This window comes from Manis javanica, chromosome 9, assembly GCF_040802235.1.
Source record: "Manis javanica isolate MJ-LG chromosome 9, MJ_LKY, whole genome shotgun sequence".
Taxonomy (NCBI): Eukaryota; Metazoa; Chordata; class Mammalia; order Pholidota; family Manidae; genus Manis; species Manis javanica.
In genome coordinates this window covers 90,019,406-90,044,926 of record NC_133164.1, presented here as the reverse complement: position 1 = coordinate 90,044,926, position 25,521 = coordinate 90,019,406, and the positions used below count along the sequence as shown (strand labels likewise).

The 25,521-nt window shown below is 41.8% G+C and overlaps 1 protein-coding gene across 1 annotated transcript; it reads right to left on the bottom strand.

Moving 5' to 3' along the window:
* Positions 1-7: 7 nt before the first annotated feature.
* On the bottom strand, positions 8-25,078 carry CABYR (calcium binding tyrosine phosphorylation regulated). Its single transcript, XM_037017596.2, is given in 7 exon segments — positions 8-108; positions 1,214-1,378; positions 1,380-1,818; positions 3,827-4,996; positions 21,688-21,741; positions 21,839-22,011; positions 24,230-25,078. Coding segments are annotated over 6 exon segments (1,977 nt in total). The 5' UTR covers positions 21,987-22,011; positions 24,230-25,078; the 3' UTR covers positions 8-107.
* Positions 25,079-25,521: the final 443 nt, after the last annotated feature.

The window sequence follows — 25,521 nt, the reverse complement described above, 5'->3', positions numbered from 1 at the left end:
AGATTACAAAATAATACAGGTTTTTTGCTTGCATGAAGTTTATTGACACATTACGTGTGGTGGTAGGCTTCACTTGGACGTCGATTCAAACAGTGTCATTTTCAGCATCTGTAAGGTAAATAGTGAATTGTTTAAATCATGAACCTGAACATGAGTCAGGATCAGAAATGCAAGGCCATCCTCCTGCTCTAAGCTCTTACTTAACCAGTTACCTGTGCATGAAAATACCCTAGTGTTTCACGCTGAATAAAGCCATGTTTCAGGCTTCATGTTTCACTTCCACAAAAGTCTCTGGAGGGGTGAATAAGAAATGCATGCAGCCCTAAGATACTGCAATGAGTTGTCTCCTCAAACTTAGTAATTGTAGTACTTGAACCTATGAAGAAAATCTAGCTTTTGTCCATCAGCTGTTCAGCTTGAAATGCCCACAAGTATAAGAAACTGAATTTGCTGGGGTGTGGCTATAACCCTTGTATGACATGTTCTTGTCTCCCTGACTGCTGATCCTTTTCTGCATGGCAGCCAGCAGATGGGTCATTCTCTGGCTTCCCATTGAACTGCAGTCCAAATCTCTCTGGCTTACAGAGACCCTGAATTGTATGGGCCCCTCTTCACATCTCCAACTTCATCTTATGTACTCTCCCCAGCTCCTCCCAGCCAGTCTCATTTTGCCCTGCCTGCAGTGTCCTGAAGCCCCAGGCTCTTTGCTGCCCTCAGCCTCTGTGGGCTCTGCCAGGATGCTCCTTCTCCTACTCAGGTGTCATGTTACATCGGCGCCTGAGCAGCCTATCTGATAGAGGGCGACTGGCTCAGTACCTGGCTGTGCCCTTTATGTCTTGTCTCTGCTCCTCCCCACTCCTTAAACATGCCAACTAGATTATAAAGTTCCCACATTTTTTTAAAACTACCCCCTTTTTGCATCATCTATGGGGCTAGACATAGAACCGGTGTTGAACGGTGACTCAGCTGAGCGGGTCATGTCTTAGGCCCCAGGTGGCTGGTATGCGTGGTTAGGGTGTAGCGCACTGGCTGGGTTTTTGTTAGGAACCGGTGGCAGGGAAGCTGGAGACAATACCACGTCACACTAGAGCAGACCCCAACCTACTGCAGATCTCAATTCAGTCTTTAAAAACTCCTAACCTGCAGGTCAAATCAAAATGCTGAAAACTCAGCGGTGTTCAGGGCCACACATCACGGTAGGAAATGTACCTACCAGTTTTGAGTTTCTGCTTTGTGAACATGGGCAGTAGTCACAGTTATTTCTCCAGCAATACCATAACTTCCAAAGGGAGTATGTTTGTCACTAGATCCTGAACCTTTTTCAGCTACCTCTCCTACTGGGAAAGCAATGGAAAGAAAAACTGGGCCTTGAGGCCTGGACATCTTGTCCACTTGTAGAAGGACTGCCATTCTGGGGATTTGGGGTATGTTTCTGGAATTTCTGATCTTCAGGAACAGCAATGGGTACTTGTACTACAGCATATCTCTTCAAGGCATCTGACTGAGAAACCACAGCATGTCCAGGGAGAGGTTTCCAGTCTGGAGCCTCCTGAACATGTGACCCTACTAGAATAAAAGGTGCCGGGGCATTGCCCTTCTTGCTGTCTTTCATCATCACGTAAGCTGGAGAAGTGACTTTGGGTGGGTGCTGCAGGAAGTGTGGCTCCTTAGGATTAGATAAATAGAGGATTGCTTGGGGGAAAGGCCCAGGTGCAGGTGGCGGTGATGGGCGACTTTGTTGATTCATATCAGTTAGACAGTAAAGGGTCCACTTGTTAGAATATGGTGGTGGTTGTCCTGCTTCACTTGCTGCTATTGCTATAAAAAAAATTTGCAGGCATTAAAGGTTTGGTCTCTGAATCAGGTGCTATGCATTGAAATGTAAATTTTTTTTACATATGAATAAACAGCTGTAGTAATATGTGCCATAAAGCATGCTATAGAAAGGGCTAAATTAAATTGTTTGGTAACGTGAAAGAGATTCTCTACAATTGGATAATGAGAACAAGGTTGTGACAGCAAGTGGCAGGGGACCCAGGAGCTGTGGCTGAGGAAGCACTCTCATTCTAAGCTGCTGTTTCTAGCTACTTCAGACATGGCTTCTGCAAGGTCCTCAGGCAGCGAATGGAGAACTAATATTTTGGCTTTACCAAATAAAGTCAATTGAAGAGCAAGTACATCAAGCCATTGAAAAAAGTGTTAGTGCATCTGTGTAAAGATTTTTTTATTTACATTAGTTTTGATCACATAATCAAATAGCTCTGGCCCATCACTGGCATCATTATCTCCCATTAATTTGTCATCACACACAAAACATCACATACTCTAGGACTCAGACCCCAGAGATCACCCCTTTTAGGCAAGCTTGAAATCACCAGTCCTAGGCAGCGGGAAAGGGCTGCTTGGGCCTACAATGGCTCTTTAAGAAGATGGTCTGGAAGTACCATCCGTCTTCTCAACACAACACAAGGAATCTGTGAACAAAGTTTGAGTTGCTTAATGAGGTAGTCCTGTCACGGAGCATGAGTCCCAGAAGACAGTGTGGAGGCAGCAAGGTTCCTGGCGGAAGAGCCGCGCCTCAGCCGAGCTCACCTGAACACTGGGCTAGGTATTGCTGGGGCAGCTGTTTTCTTCCCCAGAAAAGAACACTATGCATGTGATTAAGCTGGTATGTTTTCAGCAGCTGCAGGAACTTGAGTCGATCTTTCTTAAAACTAGTTAAAAACTACGCCCAAGCCAAGTCTTCAGTTTATGTGTATTGTCAATCCCCTTAGGCCTTAGGAAGAGGCGAGCACTGGGGAGAACAGTGACTTGGATGAAAGTGCTGCTTAAGCCACAAGTCGTGCCAGATGCCATGCTCCCAACACTGCCCTCCGCCTTTTCAGCTGTGCAGAATCCCTGTCACACCGCCAGACAGAATTTATCTCAACACCTGCTTCTGAACCCTTCTGCATACTTCTGGCTCTGGGAAGAGTCGAAGTCAAGAGAGCTGCCACAGCAGGAATTGGGGAGGCTCATGCATGTCGTCCATCCCTGCGGGAGGAAAGCATCCCCGCGTTGTCCAGATGAGGCAGGAGGGTGCACAGACCAAACGCGACACTTAGACCAAGATGGAGGTCAAATTGTGTCCGTCACAGGAAAGCGTGGGAGACAGCTCTGCAACCAAGAAAGGAGCTTGATTTTGGCTCTTGTCGGGGGACCCAAAGGAAGGTCCTTAGCTGTGTCCACTGTCGCTGAAGTGTCTGCCTGTCCTCCGTGTTGCTGCTCCCCCGCTGCTCCCTGACCCGGACTGCAGCCTGACCTGCCCCCTCAGCTGCAGGACGGCAGTGCCTGCCCCGCCCCCAAGCCTGTTGCAAAGCTCTCTTGACTCATTGCGAAAGCAGCCAACCACCACCATTTCTTTCACTTTCAGAATGCCACAGCTGATGTAAATGCATCGCTAGACAGTGATTTTACATTCACAAGTGAGAAATTTCAAACCAACAGCCCCTAGTGACCATCTTGCAATGAGAGTATTCAGATCACATAAATATACTTGTAGCTGACAACAGGCTCTAAAGTTTCCCACTACATACTACATCCAAGAGAGTAACCCAAAAGGGCTCCAAGACCATTTCTGAGCCAAGGCTTGATGATGTCACTTTAAAATCACTCATCTCATAAATGTAAAATCTCAAGAACAACAAAGCCTTTAAATAGCCCTAGCATTTTAAAAACTACTTAGAAAAACTTGATCACTCTGCAGGGGCCAATCTAGACAGTTATCTGAAATATAGATGTCACCTGAAAGATAATTTTTAAATTTATCAGTATCTAGTTCTCTTACCCGACTCCATCAAACCTGGTTCAGGTGCTGTTTCCCATTCTGGTTCCATTTCTGGAACAGGAAGTGGGGGGCTGCCGGATGATCTCACAGACGCAGCGGGGCGCGCCGCTCCTGCAGCCTCCCCAAGGAGCACAGGTTCGCCCTCTGGCGCCCGGGACGCTGCGTGTTCGCAGGACTCCTGCCCAGGAGAGCAAGGGACTTCCAGGTGCAGGGAGTTTTCCAAGCATACTGTTGTGATGGAGCCTTTCACCTCCACATTTACTGAGGTATCGCCTTTTGTATCCTCAAACTGTACAAGTTTGGCAGAACCTACAGATTTTCCAGACACGCCTGAGGCCGTCTTGTCTCTTACAAGTATGGGACTAACTGGTGGTGACTGCTCATGTTCTTTAGGACAAGCAACGTGATCAGTAAAAGGGACAGCTCTTTGTTGTGGTATTTGTTCAACAGAAACAACAACTTCAATCACAGGCTCATTGTTAGAGATAGATGATATATGGACGATGGATGTAACCACAATATCAGCCTGCAAAGGAACCTTAGCAGCTTGATCATAAGCAGGAGGTTCTTGTTCATCCTGCATGGGGACTGAGGAAGTTGTTGGTGGTTTGCCCTCATAGTCTTTAGGCTCAGAACCCAAACCTACATGGACAGATGTTTGGCTCATAACCCCCCCAACCACCTTTCCAGAACACGCAATTGGAGCGGCTACCGCGTGATCTTCAGCCTCTGAGCCCAGCGCCTCCTCGGATAAAACAGGCATACTTGTAGCCACATCCACCATTAAAATGTCAGATGAATCAGAGTGAGTAGATGCAACTTTACCTAACATCTGAGCAGCAAACTGAGCTGGGTCGGCTGGCACGTAGGCAAACTCTGGTGAGAGAGTTAGTGGTGGTGGTGATGGGGGTGGGATAGTGATCTTCAGGGTGGATGGCTTCGGACCACGAGCTGTGTCAGCTGCCGCCTCAGGCTCTGAGAGCAGCTCAGCATGGATTGATGGGAACTGGGTGGTTTTGTCACTACATTGTGGCCTGGTTACGTTGTCCTCCTCTGTGTCTGTAGATTTTTCCAACCGTTTAGGTTCATGGGAAACTACAGATGTTCTTTCCAGTTCTTTTACACCGTTTGGTTTCTTCTTTTGTGTGGTCCTTTCTGACCATCTCTCTACTAAAGATAACAGTCAAATAGAATAATAAGCATATATTCCCCTAAATGAGAATTATAAAGAAAACAGTAATAGGCTGAGCATTCAAATGTCAATATACACTCAAGGACAGGATGGGTTCTGCTTTCTTCTCTAACATCAGTGACTTCGTGTGTGTGATGAGACTTTCCTTCCTTATCCACTCAAAAAACACTTCATTTCCTCAGGATAAATGACACTAAGTGGCACAGTGGCAAAACTAATAATCAGATTCCACCTTCAAATACATCAGCATCAAGGGAAACATAATTCTGCCTAGAAATAAGGAAGTTAAAAACCTCCATTGAAAAAACTGACCTAAACTTCCACACAAAACTGGAGAAAGGGGTTGAGGAAAATACTCCAACCTGGCTAATAAATTCTCTCTTCAAATTATCTATAATAATTAAGTAATTGAACAAATGCTGTCATATTAAGACATTCCTCAATTTAAGAAAATTGGCTTATAAAGTTTAACAATGATTTGGAAAACTAGGGGATTACAAGGTGTTTTTACTTAGGAAATGTCATATATTCTAACCTAAAATTTAAAAATGGTAGCATATGCAGACAGGCTGTGATAGTGCAGCCAAAGAAGGGCCCACTGGGCCAGAGAGGAGGAGCGAAGAGGTGGTGATCCGCAAGTGTGGACTCAGCCCTGCGACCTGAGAAAAATTCCCAGGGCTTGGGAGGCCGAGAGCTGACCACACGGCAACTCCTAGCTCTGGGCAACTGCTGCAAAGCAGCGTCAGCTTAGCCTTCTGCCCACCACTCACACACCTGCCTAACTACCCTCAGTGCCATTCATTGAATATTCTCACATCTGCCTATTACTTGACTAAGGATTTTCTCTTGGGAAAGCATTTTCCTAACATCATAATGAAATCTGCAGGAAAAGCAGAATTTGCCTTACAAGAATTTGTTTCAAAACTTTATTTGGTGACATGTTTTCATTCAGATTCCAAGGAACCGCATCCTACAGTGTCTCCTCCCACAATACCCGCTCATTTCTTGTAAATTCAAGTAAGGTGTCTAATTCCCGACATGGACCCCACACCAAAGGCTCACCTGCAGAGAGAAGTTCAAAGATGACAGGAGAGCCGCAGCTATCACCTCCTTCCTTAGAGCAACAACTTATTGTCCTAACCACTGCCTGTGGGGACTTCCCCACCTGATTCTCAACACAGCCCTCTGCCCACCAATACTCAGCTGGGGGCTTGTGCCGTGTGTAGTAAGACACCACAAGGCACAGTTAGGATATGAAGACTATTAAAACCAGACCTCATTAAGCTTATGTTCAGTAGGTTCAATAAGATATACATACAAATATTATAGGTTAAAAAAGTGTTAAGTACCTAGTAATAGTCCTAGTAAAGATCTATGGAAGCTCAGAGGAAGAACACTCCACTGGCTGGAGGAATAGGGGAGATTTTATTTCAATAAGTCTGGCCTTACACTTAGGATATAGAAATCTGAAAAAAAAATCTTTCCCATCATAATGAAGAAAAGGCTTAGAAATAGCAAAATTACAACTTCTTGAACCCATCAGAGAGCTGGGTCACAGGCAATAAAGTTCACCTGATATCCAAAGAGCAACCAGCCCTCCCAGGGAGAGAGTGGTCGGAAGAATTGTGTCCGTGTCAGGACCAGGAAAGGAGAGGCCCCCCCATACCAACTGGTAAAGAGTGAACAAAGACCATAATGTACTGGCACAGGCAGTCTGGGGCAGCCGGGCCTCCACCCCAGCAAGAGCTCACACTCACTCACAAGCACTTTGCTGTGGGCCTCACATGACAGACAGAAGGAAAAAGGGCAGAAGTGCCAAAAGAGGGATCCTACATTAACATCAGAGGTCTCCTGGCCCTGGGACAAAGGCAGGAAACACTGGCTCAGGACTGACTGCAGAGCCAAGACAGAGTTTGGCTGCCACATGGCCGACCAGCAGAACACTGAGAAAGCCACGCAGCCCTGCTCATCAGCCCAGCACCACGGAATAAGAAACAAGGGGCCCGAGTATGGTGCAGGCTGGAGAGGAAGGTCAAAAGCTGAGGATGAAGCCCAGGCATAGAGAAACTCCTCCGGCATGCCAGCTAGCAGCAGACCACTGCTAAGGGAACCCAAGGCCTGTGGTAAAGTAGGGGTAATGACGCCACAGCAAACCCCAAGCCCGCCTGCTGACTACACTGACCCACCCACCCCAACACCAACTCACAGCTTCCATAGCCGTTTTCCCCCAGACGGCCTTAAATTCCCCAACCAATGATTTACCTTAAGAGTTTTCAAGAACCCAACCTCTCTAGGGACTGAATTACTACAATCCCTAGATTGCCTGCATGGGACCTCTGTGATATATTACTTACATGACATGTTTTAGCAACCCCAGAAAGGCCAGTTGCCCTTTGAAAAGTGTCTACCTCTTAGGCCTGTCAGACCTGAAATTATATCTAGGTGGTTAATCCCTATATTAATATCCTTCCCATTTTTGCCTCTAGAAGTGCCCTATGAAATAATCACCATTCTGTAAAGTTAAAGCATCGTGTAATCATGAATTCATAACACCTCCTCAGGGGACTGCTGCCATTACTTCCTTCCCTGAAACTTTCTCATAGTATAAAAGCATATGAGAAGATCTGGAATTCAGCCCTGACAATAACTGAAGAGCTGCACGACCTTGGCCAAGTCAATGGTTCTAAGCCTCAGCCTCTTCATCAGTAAAGTGGGGATTATAAATCTGACTTCACTGAGCTTTTGTGCATATTAAATAGAATCCTTCATCTGAAACTGTTCTATAAAGTATAAATCACATATAAATGGGGAAAGAATAAATCAGCACCTACTTAAAAAGAGATAAAAATTTTGAAATACAGTACTAAATTAAAAATTATAAAGCTCCCATCTTTAATTCAGTTTTGGTTAAAATTAAATTGGCTATTCCCTAAGCTGGGTACTAAGATGCAGGGTATTCTTCCTCTCATTTACTGTATGTGTGTGTGGGTGTGTGTATGTGTATATACACATAAATATATATCATATATACTATTTTGAATAGATATATTTCATAATTACAAGATATTAAGTTGGTATCAAATGCCTTAAACTATAAGTGTTTTTGAAAATGCAAAGCACTAGATTAACTATTTGGCTTAGTTTGAATACATGAGAATGTCAGCAAATATATGCAGACTAGTCACCCTATAACTTAAGTTCCATATTGAGTGCCTGCTAATTATTTATTAAGAAAAGTGGAGCTTTTCTTTAATGTTTTAAGATCTGCTTTAGTAATTTCAAATACTGCTATCTTGTAACCTTGAGATTACATTTACATCGAAAACTGCATTTCTTAAAAGTTATAAAGTAAGCTCACTATGGGTAGATCTTATCAGCCTTATGAAGATTAATCCAGTATAACTTCAGTGAGATGCTTCTACTTAAACTAACAAGAAAAAGCCTGCACAGGCTCTCAGAACTGAGAAGATAGCTAAAAGCATTCTGCCCTGTAGGAGGTTTCTTTTTAAGAATAATGAAATGTCAGATTAAGATTCATAGAGCCCTGCTTTAGAAACAGTAAGATAAAGAGGTAATATTCAATACAGTATTCCTTGGAATAGGCAGAACTCATGTGGAGGCTTAGGGTGCCAGGGAGAATAAGGAATTCTGGTACTAAAGAGAAATCTGAAAGGTGTCAAAGACAAGAGGAAAACAAGAAGTAGGACATAACAGCAGGTAAGAGAGGCAAATGACAGGTGGAGAGGAGGTAAAGACTGGAGGTGGTAACTCTTCCAAGTGCCTGAAGGCAAGCATCTGTAGTATGTATGGGACATAGAGGTTTTAAGAGTTTAAAACAGAAGAGGATTCCAATGAGTGTGTTGGACTGACAGGAATGAGGAATGCTAAAGACTAATAAACTTTTCTTCCCCTCCACTCTTCTCTTTCTTCCATTTATTCTATTATGTGATAGACTCTGAGGAATCAAAAGATGAATAAGATTTCCTAAAGAGTATAGTCTGATTGAGAGTAGAAGCACAAAGTTATTATGTGACAATATGGTCAGTGCAGTGACAGAAATATGTATGGGGTACAACAGCTTTAGGTATTTTGATTAAGCTTTAAAAATGAGAAAGGCAGGTGTGAAAGGAGCCCCACACAGTTGCCCCATCAGTGATGTTGAAGAGCCCCTGTGGAGAAATGCAGGTCTAAAACCAGCCTTGTTCATTCTGATTTCCCTTATCAGAAACTCTGCCAGCCTTCCTTGGCCAATGGAACAGAAGTGGAAGTCTGTTAGGAGATTTCTTGGAAAGGTTTTCCTTTCTTAATGAAAGAAACTAGTGTCATTAATGCCACCATTTTCTCCTCCTTCCTGATTTAAATGGGGACATAATGCTGGGAGCAGTGGCATAAGGAAACAAGTAAAATATGCTAAGGACGACAGAACAGAGAGCCTAGGTGATTATATTAGTAGCAGAATGAACACTCCTTACAAATATCTCAAATTTTTAAAAAGTCACTGTTAAATTGGTTTTCTGTTAATCTATGCCAAACACTTTCCTATCTGATATGGGGCATACATAAATTAGTACACAAACATGAAAGAGTGGAGCTGGGGTACATATGGTATATATGCTGGGTATATACACTGCTTTGCAGATACAATGTCTACTTTTGTTCTATGAATTCTGTAATACCCATTTTCTCATTTGGAATTTGCTGAATTTGTTATCTTAAGATTTGGACAACTAGGTAACATCTATATTTTTTAACTTACTGTCCATAAAAATTTGGGCTGTGTCCCATACACCCCGCCTCAGTAGTTTAAGGTTGGTTATCAAGAAGATGATTCCTTTGGATTTTCTACATAACAATCATGTGAATAAAGTAGTTGTACTACTTCCTGTCCAATATGTACTCCTTTTGCTTTTTTTTTCCTTTTGTTTTCTGTTTGCCTTATTGTTCTGACTAGAACCTATAACACAATGTTGAATAGAATAGGGAATATTTGACATCTCTGTCCTGGTTCCATTCTCAAAGGGAGAGTATTCAATATTCACCACAGAGCATAATATTCACTGTAAATTTTTCTGCATATATATCAGACTTAGGACATTCCCCTTTATTGCTCTTTATAAACTCTAAATGTTATTTCTTGTACAGCAGGTCTGATGGCAATGGATTTGCTCAGTTGTTGTCTGCCTGAGAATATCTCTGCTTTCATTTTTTTAAAGGATATATTTACTGGGTATATATGCATCTAGGTTGGCAATTTTTTGCTTTCAGCACTTTAGAGATGTCATTCCATTGTCTTTCAGCTTCCATGGTTTCTATCAAGAAATCAACTGTCTTATTGTTCCCCTAAAAGTAATGTGCCCTTTTATCCTGCGTGTTTTCATGACTACCTTTTTCAGCAATTAGACATTGATGTGTCAAAGTATGGTTTTCTTCGTATGTTTCATGCTGTGGGTTCATCAAACTTTTTGAATCTGTAGGTTGATATCTTTCAGTCAGAGTGGGACAATTCTCAGCCATTATTTTTCAATTGATACTTTTCTGTCTACTCTCTTTTCTCCTCCTGTGACTCCAATTACACAGGTTAGACAGTTTGCTCACATTCTACATGTTTCTTACACTCTGCCACATAGCTTTGCTCTCTGCTTCACTGGATACTTTGAATTGCTCCATTTTTTCACTTCTTAATTCTATCTCCTGCTAGTAAAGCTACCAATAAGTTTTTAGTAGTTATTTTGTTTTATTCCTTGATGATTAGTCACCTTCCCCTGCTTCTTTGAATATCTAGTAGTTTTTTAAATTGTATGCTGGAAACTGTGACACATTAGAGAGGCTCAGATTTTATTTTCTTCTAATTGGTATTGATCTTTTAGTAATGGTAAATCTGATCCTCCTGAGACTTCATTTTAGATTTTGCTGAAGTGTGTATATTTCAGATTTTTTCTTTCTTCTAGCACATTCTTTATTCTTAGGGTGTGACCTTCCTGAGGCCTCAACTGAATTGCCAGAGTTTCATAGTAGTCTCTTCACTTTAGCTGGGTCCAAACTCCAAAGCCTCTCCCAACAGTGTGCCTCTCCAGAAATCCCTACTTAGATTCCAATCTCCTAACAGCTCTTCCCTGTTAAGCCTCTTAAAGCCTTACTCCACACAAGGAGTTAGGAGTTGGCCAAAAACCCAAAGGAAATATTTTTGCAGACTTTAGGGGGATCTTTCTCTACAAATACCTCCTCTCTGGTACTTGGTCATCCAAATCCTTGCCACATCAGTAGTCCCAAACTCTGCCTGGCCTTTATTTCCATGCACAAGAATTTGAAAAATGCTGCCAGGGTGAATATGGGACTCAATTTCTGTGAATCCCTTCTCCTAAGAATCTAGGCACTATGTTTTATAGTATTTCCCCAGATTTTATGATTATTTATAATAGGAGCCTAAGTCCAGAGTCTAAGTCTAATAGTAGCTACTCCATTATAGCTGAAATGGAATCTCTCTTTCTCCACTGACTTCCATCTAGCATAACATCTGACAATGGGTAGGATTTTAAATATTTGTTATATAAAATATAATGAACTGGACTTTAAGGATACGTTAGATTTAAAAGGTAAAAAGGGGAAGGAAAGGAACTCCTGGAGGGGGAAGTAGCATAAGCCAAAATCAAATGACTTGAAATCACAACCTACTTTCAGGAGAAGGCAAGTAGTCTGTCTGCTGCCTAAGGCCTATGGGAATATGAAATGAGAGGGTTGATTGCAAAGGGAGGATAGATTCAGATTGTGAAACCTTTGCATGCCTTAGTCTTGTTAAGGGATCAAATTTTACATACCAGGTATGATTTAGACATGTCAGAAAGCATTACTTAATTTTCTCTAGCTGATTTCAATTTTCATTAAGATGCTCATTTCCCAATGGCAAAAATTTACTTGATCAGGTTAAAAAGTATTTTTCCCTTGTAGTTTAAAAGTCTCTTTGGGTTAATTATCCATTTTGGGGGTTACTGATCTTTCATCAAAGGTTCTTTAATAGAGATAATCTGAATGCTAGAGTAAACTCTGGCTCTGATCCACATGTTCTCACTTCCTGTTGGTTCTCAATTACCTCTGCTAGAGACATAATTTATACTTCCTGGACTCTGGGTGTTGATCTCTGACTTTGCTGTATTTACAACTCAAGTGTTTCTATTCTTTGGAAAGTATGGCCCATTTGCTTATTTCACTCAAGGACTGGGAGATCCCCTTCCTAATTTGGTTCTTTCTAGCATCTAAGGCCCCTCTGCCCATTTTTATGTTATTCCCAGTTTGGACAGTATGTGCTATATGTCTCTGCTGGCAGACTGAGTAACTTCACTTTTTCCCATGATTCCTTGCCAGAAAGAATCTCTAAAAGCATCTGGACTCTCTAAAAGCCACACACAGGCCATAGGAAACCAGAAATACTATCTCAGTTCCGTCTGAAAAAGACTGTCCATTATTATCCATTGCTTCAAATGCACTTCTTTTATTCAACAAGTATTTACTGCATGTCTGATCATGACAGTTACTGTGTAGGTACTGAATGCAGCATATGTCACGCCAAATGAAGTAACATACTAACCTCACAGCTTCTCTGAGAGGCAGGCATTCTTCTAGACAGCACTCAGGAAAGCAAAGAATAAGCCTCTGCCCAGGTGTTAAGGAATTCTCATCAGACATTCTACCTACCTTCCTTATCTCCAGTTTCAATTTCATTTTTCATGCACTGCCCACACCCCAACACCACAATCCCACTGCCAAGAAGGACTTCCGATATCTTTTTCCCTTGCAGCAGAAAATGACTTTATATCCTATCCTCTCCCCGCTCCTCTAAGGCTTATATAAAGTTAAAACTTGGTTCTGGAAGTTTTGGCTCTTAATCAAATGCAGTTTGGAAATTGCAAGAAAATCTTCTTGACAAAACAGGCTCCTGCATATCTCCAAAGTGTTAGCTTTTTTACTATTAAACTTGGAAACTCAATACTAAGTAATGACTTCCTTGCTCTGAAAGTGAATAATTGCTTCAGTGGGTAGAGGTCAGCAGAGCAAACAGGAATAATTTCAGGTTATTTGAAATCAGTGTACATTAGTTTAATATATTTCAAAAGAATCCCTACAACACTGAAGCATTTGGATTTTGTGAATGGGGAACTATCAGTTTCTGGACACAGAGTCATATGCTTAACCTAAAAGGCCCTAGATGTTCTTCTTCACATATTGACTCTTGTCTCCTAGTGTTCCTGACCTCATCTTGGCAACCTGGCTTCCTGTCCTAGCTTTTCTAGTCTGCTGTCTCTGTTTCCTACCTCAGTCCTCTTCTTTCTTAATTCTGATTCTGTATTTCTGTCCCTGGTCAGACAGTGCATAATGATTTATTTGCCTTCCTTAGTGACTACATTCCGCAACTGATTAATCTTAACCACAAAAGTATAAAGGACCTACCCCACAACATCATCACCAGCTAATCATTCAAATGTATTTTAGACTTAATGGAATTCTTACCTTGGTACAAATTACCATTCTGCTTAGGCAAATGCAAGACTTCAAGAAGTAAAAAGGTCATTTTGGCACAACACCTGTCCCTTTTTTTAGGGAACCAGTATGACCTTACTTGAGAAAATACCCAGGAAAGTGCAGAGCAGTATTAGAGTTTCACAAAATTTAGTATGGCCAGTCCTGAAATATATTCCTTGTTTGTTTAATAAGAGTGGATAGCCACAAGTATGTGTAACCAACTATAAAAATAATGCATAAGAACAGAATTTGACATGAGAATTAAACTAAAAACATAATAACTCAAGATAGTATTTAGTGATATGCGTGACTGCTATCGTGCTGCATTGGAGCTGAAACTGGGCTTATGAACTGAAACTGAATTTGAAGCAGTTCACAACTATAGTTACTAGTATATGGCCAAGAATTTTCAGAATCATGTAGAAAAGCAAACAAGGTAACCCAGAATCTTCTTGATTCTTCAAAAGAGGTAGTTATTTCCTGCCTCTGTTGGCAGACAAGACAAGGCTAGCACTGGAAACTAGACTCCGTTAGGCTTGGGGGATGGCAGGCGAGAGTCCTTCCACTCTGCAGGCAGCATTGCTGCCCTGTTCCCTGAGTAGTGAGAGATTAGAACTAGCACAATCTGGGTTTAGGTTCCATGCAAGACGCTAATGGGAAGCAGTGAAATGGAGATCAAATGGAAAAAAGGGAGCTGAAACTCATCTTCTTTCACTCTTTAAGCTCAAGAATTTAACATTTTTCCAGAGGGATCCTATAATATTACTTCATTGTGGAAAGAACAGGAGTCATGGTACTAGGAAGATCCAAGTTTGGATCCTAACTCTATCAATTACTTAATATTTAGATGCTTATAAATTATTTAATCACTCCCAACAATCAGATTTCTCTTGAATAAAATTGGCAATGATGTCACCTTATAAAGCTGTCTTAATTGACAAAATACGTGGTAAATTCCTAAGACTAGATAGGTTCTCAATACATTTCATTTCCCTCTTCCTTCTCCTAGCATACACTAAGTGGTAGAACTGAAGAAACAACTCTGTGGCCTTAAAATATCACCGGAGTTTCTAAAATCCCCTGAACTAATGATTTATTTGGATTAATGAAGAAACTCTCCTAAGACAAGGAGATGAGGGAACGTTCACTGATTCATGTGATGGTGAGGTCTGTTTAATCAAACTGCAGAAAGCAGAAGGATCCGAGGAAGTGTTGCACAGTTGAACTGCTTTGGAAATGGGCCTGTGTGGGTGAAATGCCACAGTGGAGGCCTGGGGAAAGCCAGGGACCACCCTGTAGAGCCTGTGCTCTGGAAAAGTGGGGAAAAGATGAGAGATAGCAGACAAGTGAGATGTTTGCTCCCATGTCTGGGTCATTCCCTCCTCCCTCCTCTATCACCCCATTCTCCCTATTTTGAAGGTACTGGGGAGAAAGGTAAACATGATTGGTCTTGTGGGGAAGCCTACCAAAAATGGGGCTCCATCTAAGAAAAATCCCAGGATGAAGCATTCAGATAAATGGTTTGTGCAAGAATGAACTTAGTTCCGTGGTTCTGATGCATACGGGCAACTTGGTAGTAATGCTGCCAGGCAGCAAAGTAACCAGTTTTGGAATAACTTTGGAGGGTTCAGCAGCCCCACTGAGCCTTGTTATGAAACATCTGTCTTTCCTGCTCACATCTGCTTTCTAGGAGATGATCGGGGACCAGTGCACTAGGGATGGTAGTTAGCTCTTGCCCACATCACCAAGTTCTAATAGCTGGTGCTGCTTCATGCCAGAGAGAGAGACCAGAGTAAAAGCTAGGTGACACAGTCCTCAAAGAATGGTTCCTTTCTCCATATTGCAAGTCACTGAAAATCTGGGAGAGCCATAGTCCTTGGGATCAACAGAACATGTAGGGTATTAGAGGTGCCACCATCATTATTTAAAACTGGGATTCCCATTAGGAAGTTCTATTTAGAGAAAGAAAATGCCACATGTTAATGGCTATATTTTTATTGTGAAGAACTGAACAACCGTGTGGCCAAATTTATACAAAGGTCCCAGAGGAATAGCAGTTGGGGAATTAAACCAGTCAGAAGGTAGGAGGATATCACTCAGGGGAAGAAATGCCCTACAAAGTGGGAGCCTATGTCACCTGTATAACCCCAGATAGTGTCCCTTTAGCCCAGAGTGACTCTGCATTTAAGCCTATGCAGTCCTTAGGATAGGATCTAACTTTTCTAAGCAGATATAAACCCTATATCAAACAGACACTGTTTGATCTTTAAGGAACCATTTGGGATAACAACAAAAGGCAGGCAGACAAATGAGCCAAACTGATATTAGACAGTGACACTGAACTTTGTTTTCTGGTTTTACCTTCCCATATCCTGAGTAAGCTAGAAGCAATGTTTGTTTCTACTCTACTGCCTGAAGAGCAATCTGTTTCTACAGCCATACTGTGTACTGTCTTTGGAATTTAACTAATATATCCTCTTAGTGAGCTTAGTGAATATAGTGATTAGATCCTCTATAGTGATCTTCCAAAATCTTCATCATGTAAACTTTGTCTTTCTCATTTCTCCCCGACTTTTTTCACTGTTCCTCTGTCAACTCAGGTTCTTAGAGTCATGTTCACATAAGAGATATTTACACACATACACACTACACACAACTTTTCTAAGCAGATATAAACCCTATGTCACAGATGTAGCCTGGAGTAGACCACTTTTTATGAAAAATTTCAGAGAATCTTGGAACAGAAAAGATGGTCATTGACACTTGTGACCTCCTGTCCACCAATCTGGATGCAGTTGAGCCATGGGGAGGGAAAAAAAAGTGGTTCACCTTTTCTTTATAAAAAAATCTTCCAAGAGTGTTTATACAACTACCTAAAGTATGTATCTCATTACAATCTGAGTCTTTATTACAAAATCCAGTTCTCCTCAAGGTCACTGTGTACTTCCCTACAGACAGAGCATATTGGAAAGGATTTGAGTTATAACTTACACACAGTATTTTATGTCTCATTGTACCAAATGGTTTGCAAAAGATAAACGTTCCCTTTGTCTTTTAAAGACTTGAATCCTCCAAAATGAAATTGTCCAAATTTTTAAAAAACTGATTCAATAGTTAAAAATAAAGCATCAATGTGATAAAACAAAATAGTTTGTCAGCATCATTAAGTCTGAAAGTATGCTAGTAATGAAGCAGTAACTTATAACTAGTATTATTATTTTTTATTAAGGCATTATTGATATACATTCTTATGAAGGTTGCACATAAAAAACAATGTGGTTACTACATTCACCCATATTATTGAGTCCCCCCTCTATACCCCATTGCAGTCACTGTCCATCAGTGTAGTAAGATGTCACAGGGTCACTATTTGCCTTCTCTGGGCTACACTGTCTTCCCCATAATCCCCCTCACACCATGTGTGCCATCATAACACCCCTCAATCCTTCTCCCTACCTCCACACCCGCCCTCCCCCACACCTCCCCTTTGGTAACCGCTAGTCCCTTCTTGCAGTCTGTGAGTCTGCTGCTGTTTTGTTCCTTCAGTTTTGCTTCATTGTTTGCTCCCCAAATGAGGGAAATCATTTGGTACTTATCCTTCTCTGCCTGGCTTATTTCACTGAGCATAATATCCTCCAGCTCCATCCATGTTGTTGCAAATGGTAGGATTTGCTCCTTTCTTATGGCTGAATAGTATTCCATTGTATATATGTACCACATCTTTTTTATCCATTCATCTACTGATGGACACTTAGGTTGCTTCCATTTCTGGGCTATTGTAAATAGTGCTGCAATAAACATAGGGGCACATGTCTTTTTGAATCTGAGAACTTATATTCTTTGGGTAAATTCCTAGGAGTGGAATTCTGGGTCAAATGGTATTTCTACTTTTAGTTTTTTGAAGAACCTCCATATTGTTTTCCACAATGGTTGAACTAGCTTACATTTCTACCAGCAGTGTAGGAGGGTTCCCCTTTCTCCACATCCTCACCAACATTTGCTGTTCCTAGTCTTTCTAGTGCTGGGCACCCTAACTAGTGTAAGGTGATATCTAATTGTGGGTTTAATTTGTATTTCCCTGATAATTAGTGATTTGGAGCATCTTTTAATGTGCCTGTTGGCCACCTGAATTTCTTCTTTGAGGAATTGTCTGTTCATATCCTTCACCCATTTTTTAATCGGGGTCATTGAGGAGTGTGAGTTCTTTATATATTTTGAATGTTAACCCCTTGTCAGATATGTCATTTACAAATATATTCTCCCATACTGTAGGATGCCTTTTTGTTCTGCTGCTGATGTCCTTTGCTGTACAAAAGCTTTTTAGCTTGATGCAGTTCCATGTGTTCATGTTTGCTTTTGTTTCCCTTGCCCAAGGAGATGCGTTCAGGAAAAAGTTGCTCATGTTTATATTCGGGAGAATTTTTGCCTCTGTTTTCTTCTAAGAGTTTTATAGTTTCATGACCTACATTCAGGTCTTTGATCCATTTCAAGTTTATTTTTTTTATGGGGTTATTCTCTTGCATGCAGCAGTCCAGTTTTGCCAACACTGGTTGTTGAAGAGGCTGTCATTTTCTCATTGTATGTGCATCGCTCCTTTATCATATATTAATTGGCCATATATGGTTGGGTTTATATCTGGGCTCTCTAGTCTGTTACATAGGTCTGTTCTTGTGCCAGTACCAAATTCTCTTGATTACTGTGGCTTTGTGGTAGAGTTCAAAGTCATGGAGCATAATCCCCCCAGTTTTATTCTTCCTTCTCAGGATTCCTTTGGCTATTTGGGGTCTTTTGTAGTTCCATATGAATTTAGAACTATTTGCTCTAGTTCATTGAAGAATGCTATTGGTATTTTGATAGGGATTGAATTGAATCTGTAGAATGCTTAGGGCAGGATGGCCATTTTGACAATATTAATTCTTCTTATCCATGAATACAGGATGTGTTTCCATTTATTGGAATCCTCTTTAATTTCTCTCATGAGTGTCTTGTAGTTTTCAAAGTATAGGTCTTTCCCTTACTTGGTTAGGTTTATTCCTAGGTATTTTATTCTTTTTGATGCAATTGTGAATGGGATTGTTTTCCTGATTTCTCTTTCTGCTAGTTCATCATTAGTGTATAAGAATGAAACAGATTTCTGTGTATTAATTTTGTATCCTGCAACTTTGCTGAATTCAGATATTAGATCTAGAAGTTTTGGAGTGAATTCTTTAGGATTTTTTATGTACAATATCATGTCATCTGCAAACAGTGACAGTTTAACTTCTTTACCAATCTGGGTGCCTTTTCTTTCTTTGTGTTGTCTGATGGCTGTGGTGAGGACCTCCAGAACTATTTTGAATAAAAGTGGGGAGAGAAAGGCGTTCAGTTTCTCACTGTTAAGTATGATGTTGGCTGTGGGTTTGTCATATATGACCTTTTTTATGTTGAGGTACTTGCCCTCTATCCCATTTTGTTGAGAGTTTTTATCATGAATGGATGTTGAAATTTGTTGAATGCCTTTTTGGCATCTTTGGAGATGATCATGTAGTTTTTGTCCTTCCTTTTGTTGATGTGGTGATTTATCATATATTAATTGGCCATTTATGGTTGGGTTTATATCTGGGCTCTAATTTTTTACCATCCTTGCATCCCTGTACCAGATTTTCTAATATTGTACCATCCTTGCATCCCTGGAATAAATCCTACTTGATCATGATGGATGATCTTTTTGATGTCTTGTTGAATTCAGTTTGTTCATATTTTGTTCAGTATTTTTACATCTATGTTCATCAGGGATATTGGTCTGTAATTTTCTTTATTTTTGGTGTCCTTGCCTGGTTTTGGCATTAGGGTGATGGTGGCCTCATGGAATGTGACTGTTTTGAAGTCTATTTTGTCTGATACAAGTACTGCAACTCCTGCTTTTTTCTCCTTATTGGTTGCATGAAGTATCTTTTTCCATCCTTTCACTTTTAGTCTGTGTATATCCTTGGGTTTGAAGTGAGTCTCTTGTAGGTAGCATATAGACAGATCTTGTTTTTTATCCATTCAGTGACTTTATGTCTTTTGATTGGTGCACTCAGACCACTTACATTTAGGGTGATTATCAATAGGTATGTACTTATTGCCATTGCGGGCTTTAGATTCATGGTTATGAAAGGTTCAAGGGTAACTTCCTTACTATCTAACAGTCTAACTTAACTCAGTATGCCATTAAAAACACAATCTAAAGATTTTTTTTTCTCCTCCTCCTTTTTCTTCCACCTCCATTATTTTTATATTAGGTGTCATATTCTATACTCTTTTCTATTCCTTGACTGACTTTTGGGGGTAGATGATTTAATTTTGCATTTGCTGAGTAATTAATTGTTCTACTTTCTTTACTGTGATTTTATTATCTCCGGTGACAGCTATTTAGCCTTAGGAACACTTCCATCTATAGAAGTCCCTCCAAAATACACTGTAGAATCGGTTTGTGGGAGGTAAATTCTCTCAGCTTTTGCTTATCTGAAAATTGTTTAATTCCTCCTTCAAATTTAAATGATAACCTTGCCGGGTAGAGTATTCTTGGTTCAAGGCCCTTCTGCTTCATTGCATTAAATATATAATGCCACTCCCTTCTGGCCTGTAAGGTTTCTGCTGAGAAGTCTGATGATAGCCTGATGGGTTTTCCTTTGTACAAGATTTTTTCTCTCTATGGCTGCTTTTAAAGTCTGTCCTTATCCTTGATCTTTGCCATTTTAATTATTATATGTCTTGCTGTTGTCTTCCTTGGGTCCCTATTGTTGGGAAATCTGTGTACCTCCATGGCCTGACAGATTATCTCCTTCCTCAGATTGGGGAAGTTTTCAGCAATTACCTCTTCAAAGTCACTTTCTATCCCTTTTTCTCTCTCTCTTCTTCTGGTACCCTTATAATATGAATATTGTTACATTTGGTCAGTTCTCTCAATATTCTTTCATTACTAGAGATCTTTTTTCTCTCTGTGCCTCAGCTTCTTTGTATTCCTCTTGTCTAATTTCTATTTCATTTATTGTCTCCTCCACCATATCTAATCTGCTTTTAAAACCTTCCATTGTGTTCCTTAACAGTTGGATCTCTGTCCTAAATTCATTACTGTGTTCTTGAATATTTTTCTGTATAACCAGGAGCATGTTTATGGTTTTTATTTGAAATATCTTTCAGGAAGATTCATTATTTCAGTCTCACTTGACCCTACTGGTGTTTGTGGGATTTGGGTTTGAACCAGTTTCCTTTGATGTTTTATATTTGTATGTGGTGCCCTCTAGTGCCCAGAAGCTCTACTCTCTGCAGCTGCTCAGCCCCCAGAGCTACGTCGGGGGTCGCAGGGGAACGGTGCTGGTGCCTGGGGTGAGGAAAGATCTGTTTCCTGCTTCCCAGATGCTATGCCTGTCTCCCCGGACAGAACCTCTGGGCCAAACACACAGGTGTAAGCCTCTAGGCTTTGCATTTGTAGCTGCTATAGGTGGGGCTTCCCTCTGGCTGGCTGACGCCAGGGAAGGGGCTGCTGATTTGCAAGCCAGGTGTGGGCTGGCCAGGAGGAAGGCGCAGCAGGCTGCCCATCATGGTGGGAGCCTTGGATCTGCATAGCCAGCCAGTGGGATGGAGTGCCTGCAGCTTCTGAATGTTCCCAACCTGTTGGGCAGAGTGAGCCTGGACAATTTTGTCTACCTGTCCTTTCTCCTAAGCAGTGAACTCCATGCAATTCTTGCCCCTTTAGCAGCCCTCCTGCTGTTAGGTAGTCTCTCAGACTGCCCACCTTTCTTTTGTCCCACAGCAGCCAGATATGGATCCTTGTTTTCCACAAGTGACTGGAACCTTGTTCTCTCCAGGTATTCTGCCTGTATTAGCTTTCCAACCCCACAAATCACCAGAGCACCATGCAATGTAGGTTTGCGCTCCCAGAGCAGATCTTCAGGGCTAGGTGTATGTTACCGTGTTCCATGAGGTGTGTTCTTTTCTCCAGGTGCATTCAGTGTGGCATAGCCTTCTTTCCTGTTGCTCTTTCAGGATTAGTTGTATTAATTATATTTTCATATTATATGTGGTTTTGGGAGGAGCCCTCTGTCATGCTGCCATCTTTAATCCCTCTTCCTATAACTAGTCTTATTACATTAAATAGTATTATTAAACTATTACCATTTGTGGTACTTACCTGTAGTCTGGTGAAACTTTTTAACCAGATCTTGTATATCCAGAGAAGTATTCTCTGAAGGAATAAATACAGGAAATCAGACACATAAAATTCCCAACTTAAAATGATTCTTACTCAAAGCAACAAGTAGTAATCTAAAGCAATAACAAACCTTCTCTAAATACAGTAAGTTCTTTAAAATAAACTTCTGCAAACTGGGTGATGTTTGGCGGATTGGTCTTAAGAATAGCTCTGCTAACTCCCTCCAGCAGAGTCGTGAGGCCATAAGGTATGATAAGTCTGGACTTTGGAGAGATCATTTTGGCAGGATGTCTATAATCTCAACTATAATGAAGAAAAACAAAGTCTTATAAGTAGTGTGTTAGTTTTTTATTAAAACATTTCTTATGAGCTAACTATAGTTTCTAAGAACAAATCTATTTCCTGCTGAAATTATTACTTTTTAGCTCCAACCTCTAGTTATTCTATTAAAATGGGCTAATTCTTGATGGAGATTTAAAGAAAAAAACCACCACCGACAGCATTAGTACAGATGAGCAATCCAATACTTTTAACAAAGAAAGATAAATTAATCTCATTTATCTGTGTCCAAACAATATCCTTCCAAACCACATGGGCAGTGGTTTTTCAGCTACAAAGTAGGGTTCCTACAAGAAAATGTTTTCTTTCCTCATTTTTCTAGATACATTCCTGGGCACATTGATCATCTTCAAGTATATATATTTTAGCTGTCAATGTAATTTGTTTTTAACATTTATCAGTGTAGGCATAAGTTTTTTGTGGTATTATACCATCTACCACCACATGTACCTCTTTTCTCATATTCTCCCTAACCTCAACCCTAGTTTTCCCCTATTTCCCCCTTCTCCTACCTTTTTAATTAAAGTATCATTCACAGTGGTTCAACAGTTACCCATATCATTAAATCCTCACCCCTTCTAGTGCGGTATCTGTCAACATCGTAAGATGTTACAGAATTATTGCCTGTATTCTCCATGCTGTACTACCATGCCCATGACCAACTTATATTGTGATTGGGAATTATTGTGCCCCTTCCCCCCTCCCCCATCTTCCTGCCCCAACCCCTCCCCTTGGTACCTTCTCAGTGTCTGTGAGTCTACGACTATTTTGTTCCTTCTGTTTTGCTTTGTTTTTATACTCTATAGATAAGTGAAATCATATGGTATTTGTCTTTCTCCTACCTTTTTGCATTTTAAATAGTACCAAGGATACTGCATAGTTTAACCTGTAATTCTCAGAGCTGCAGAGTTGGCAGCCCTAAACTGTGTATCAGTGGGTTCTGTTTCATTCTAAAAAATTATAAATACACATAAAGAACAAAATTAAATATTTAAGGAAGTCAGTTCAGTGGTAAGGGAAAAATTAAGGCAGAGAAAATAGGAAGAAGCTACAGGTCCCATTAGCCCTCCAGTACAAGCCATAATCTTGAAGAGAGATGGGGTGTCAGATCAGCTCCTGAGCTACCAAGCAGTCATCACAAAATAGGAAAAACAGTTGGTTAAACAATTCAAGTTTTCTGAGATAAAAAACTTCAATTGCTTCAGAGAATCACAGCTATTTCAGACACTGTGACCCAGGAGAAATCTGTCCCTTGGGTCCTCATAAGGAGAATCTTGTGATGTAATGAACCCCCACCCTCAACAACATCCCTAGAGTAAAGTAACAAGTTTCATGGGGCTTAAGTGGCAGTTGAGTCACAGCAGTTGTACAAGGGCGAATCTTTAATAAAAAGCAACTAATGTATCACAGGAAAAATGCTGAATATTTAAAAGCACATTTTATCTCCCCAAATATCAGGAAAAAAAGTAATTTGTATTGGTCAAACCAAACCCTGTGAGAATATAATTAACTGTATTGAATTCTTAGTTGAAAATACTATAGGAGTATCAGTCAACAGGAGCTTTACTGAATTAAGCCATCTTCTGAAATACATGCTGTTGCTTTTGGCAGGCCCACATGCCAAATGTTAACTTAGGACATGGGCAGTAGTTACACACGTAATATACATATATACTTAATGTATGTTAAAAAAACATGTCAAATTTTTTTGCATTTTTTGCACGATAGGTCATGTTTTGAAAGTGGCTTGCCATACTGGAGTTAACAAAACAGCCTTTCTGTAGGTAGGTAGGTAGGTGGAGCGGCCACGCAGTGATTCTAACCGTTCGCAGCCCGGACTGCGAGCGTGCGGGCGGCTCCGTAGTGACCTAGGACCACGGGCGCTGAGCATCTTACGAGGCCCCGTAAAATAATCATCCTCAGCGGAGAAGAAATGCCGTCCAAACCTAACTACGTCAACAATACAGTCACAAATAGTCATTGAGAGTAGTTTAAAAGGAAGGGACCGCTTAATAATTTTCCCCAAATCTCTCCTTTAAAGAATATTTATCACAAACACATTTTACAACTCTATCCCAGCGCTAAACTTCCAAAGACCCGGCACCGCGGGCCTGACTCGAGCAGGAAGAGGGTCCCTGCCCGCCGACGCGAGAGCCCCGAGGAGGCCGCCGGCGCTGCACACCTCTCATTCCCCACAAAGATCTGCGCCGGGCTCTGCGAGCCCCACGCTGGCTTGGTCGCTTGGTTTGTTAGGTGGAGGGCTGTGAAAGGCGGAGGGCGGGCGTCCCGATTCCGCGCTAGGTCCCGGGCTCCGCCACCTTGCGGGCCAGCGGTTGTCACACTCACGGTGGCCCGGTACCTGCCCTCTGGCCTCCGCTCCGCCTTCCCCGATACTGGAGAAACCGCCCACCGGTGCCCTGCGCGAGACGCCCGGAGGAGGTGCCACGGCGGGTGGGGTGGGGCCCTCCTCCAAACGCCCCACCTCCTCCTTTTTCGCAGCACTCTAACAGGCTTTCTCGTTGCCCCCTGCGGGCGGCTTCGGTAGGAGCGCGCTCGCCCGCGGGGCCTTTTATACTCTGTGGACGCCAAGGGCGCGCGACACAAACCCGCCCGCGCGCCGACGCCACAGGAGGGGGCGGGGCCTCGGCGGAAGCCAATGGGGAACCGAAAGGGACAAAGCCCGGAACTCGGCGGCCCAGAAGGTGGGCTTCCTCTAAACGCAATCGGGCGTCAGGAAATCGGCGTCTCCAGACCGGTAGGGGTCCGGGAGCGTGCCCAGGCCACAGCCTCCCCGCCTTTAGTCGCTGAATCTAAAATAAAAGCTGGTCGGGAAGGAAGAAATAGATTTATGGCGGTTCTATCTCTGCGTCCCCGCTTCTCCTCCGCCCCACGCCCCAGATGTGTTACTCTCCGGAGCCGCCCTTTCAGAGTGATTCCTGCCACGGTGTGCACACCGCATCATGTAAAAAGAACGAACACTTAAACGCGCACATCACTTCTCCTCTTAAGAAAATCGCCTGTGGAAAGAGAAACCGGCCTTAATCCTGATGCTTCCAGTTTGTCGGTAACTGTGGTCTTGCAAATACCCCAGGCTCACCCGGTGCTCCCAAACCAAACCGTCAGGCTGCGGGTAGAGTGCACCAACTTCAGCTCCACTTCACCGAAGTGAGGGCACGCTGACTCATGATATCCACCTTTCACCCCTTCCGGCGCGCTTACGTGTACTGGGCATCAACACCGTAATCATGATCATCAGATTCCAGGCAGCCTTCATTGTAACCCATTTTCAAGTGTTTAAAAAACAAGAACCACTGTAAATCAACATTGAGTAGTATCATCAGGGCATATATACACCTAACAAAAACAAAAACCTCTCTTTAAATCAGAAAATGGCTTCCAGAGCATTTTGCAGGAAGCGGCAATGATGAGATCCGGTCTTCATCTATGCTGCACACAGTACTTTCTAAGTACAGC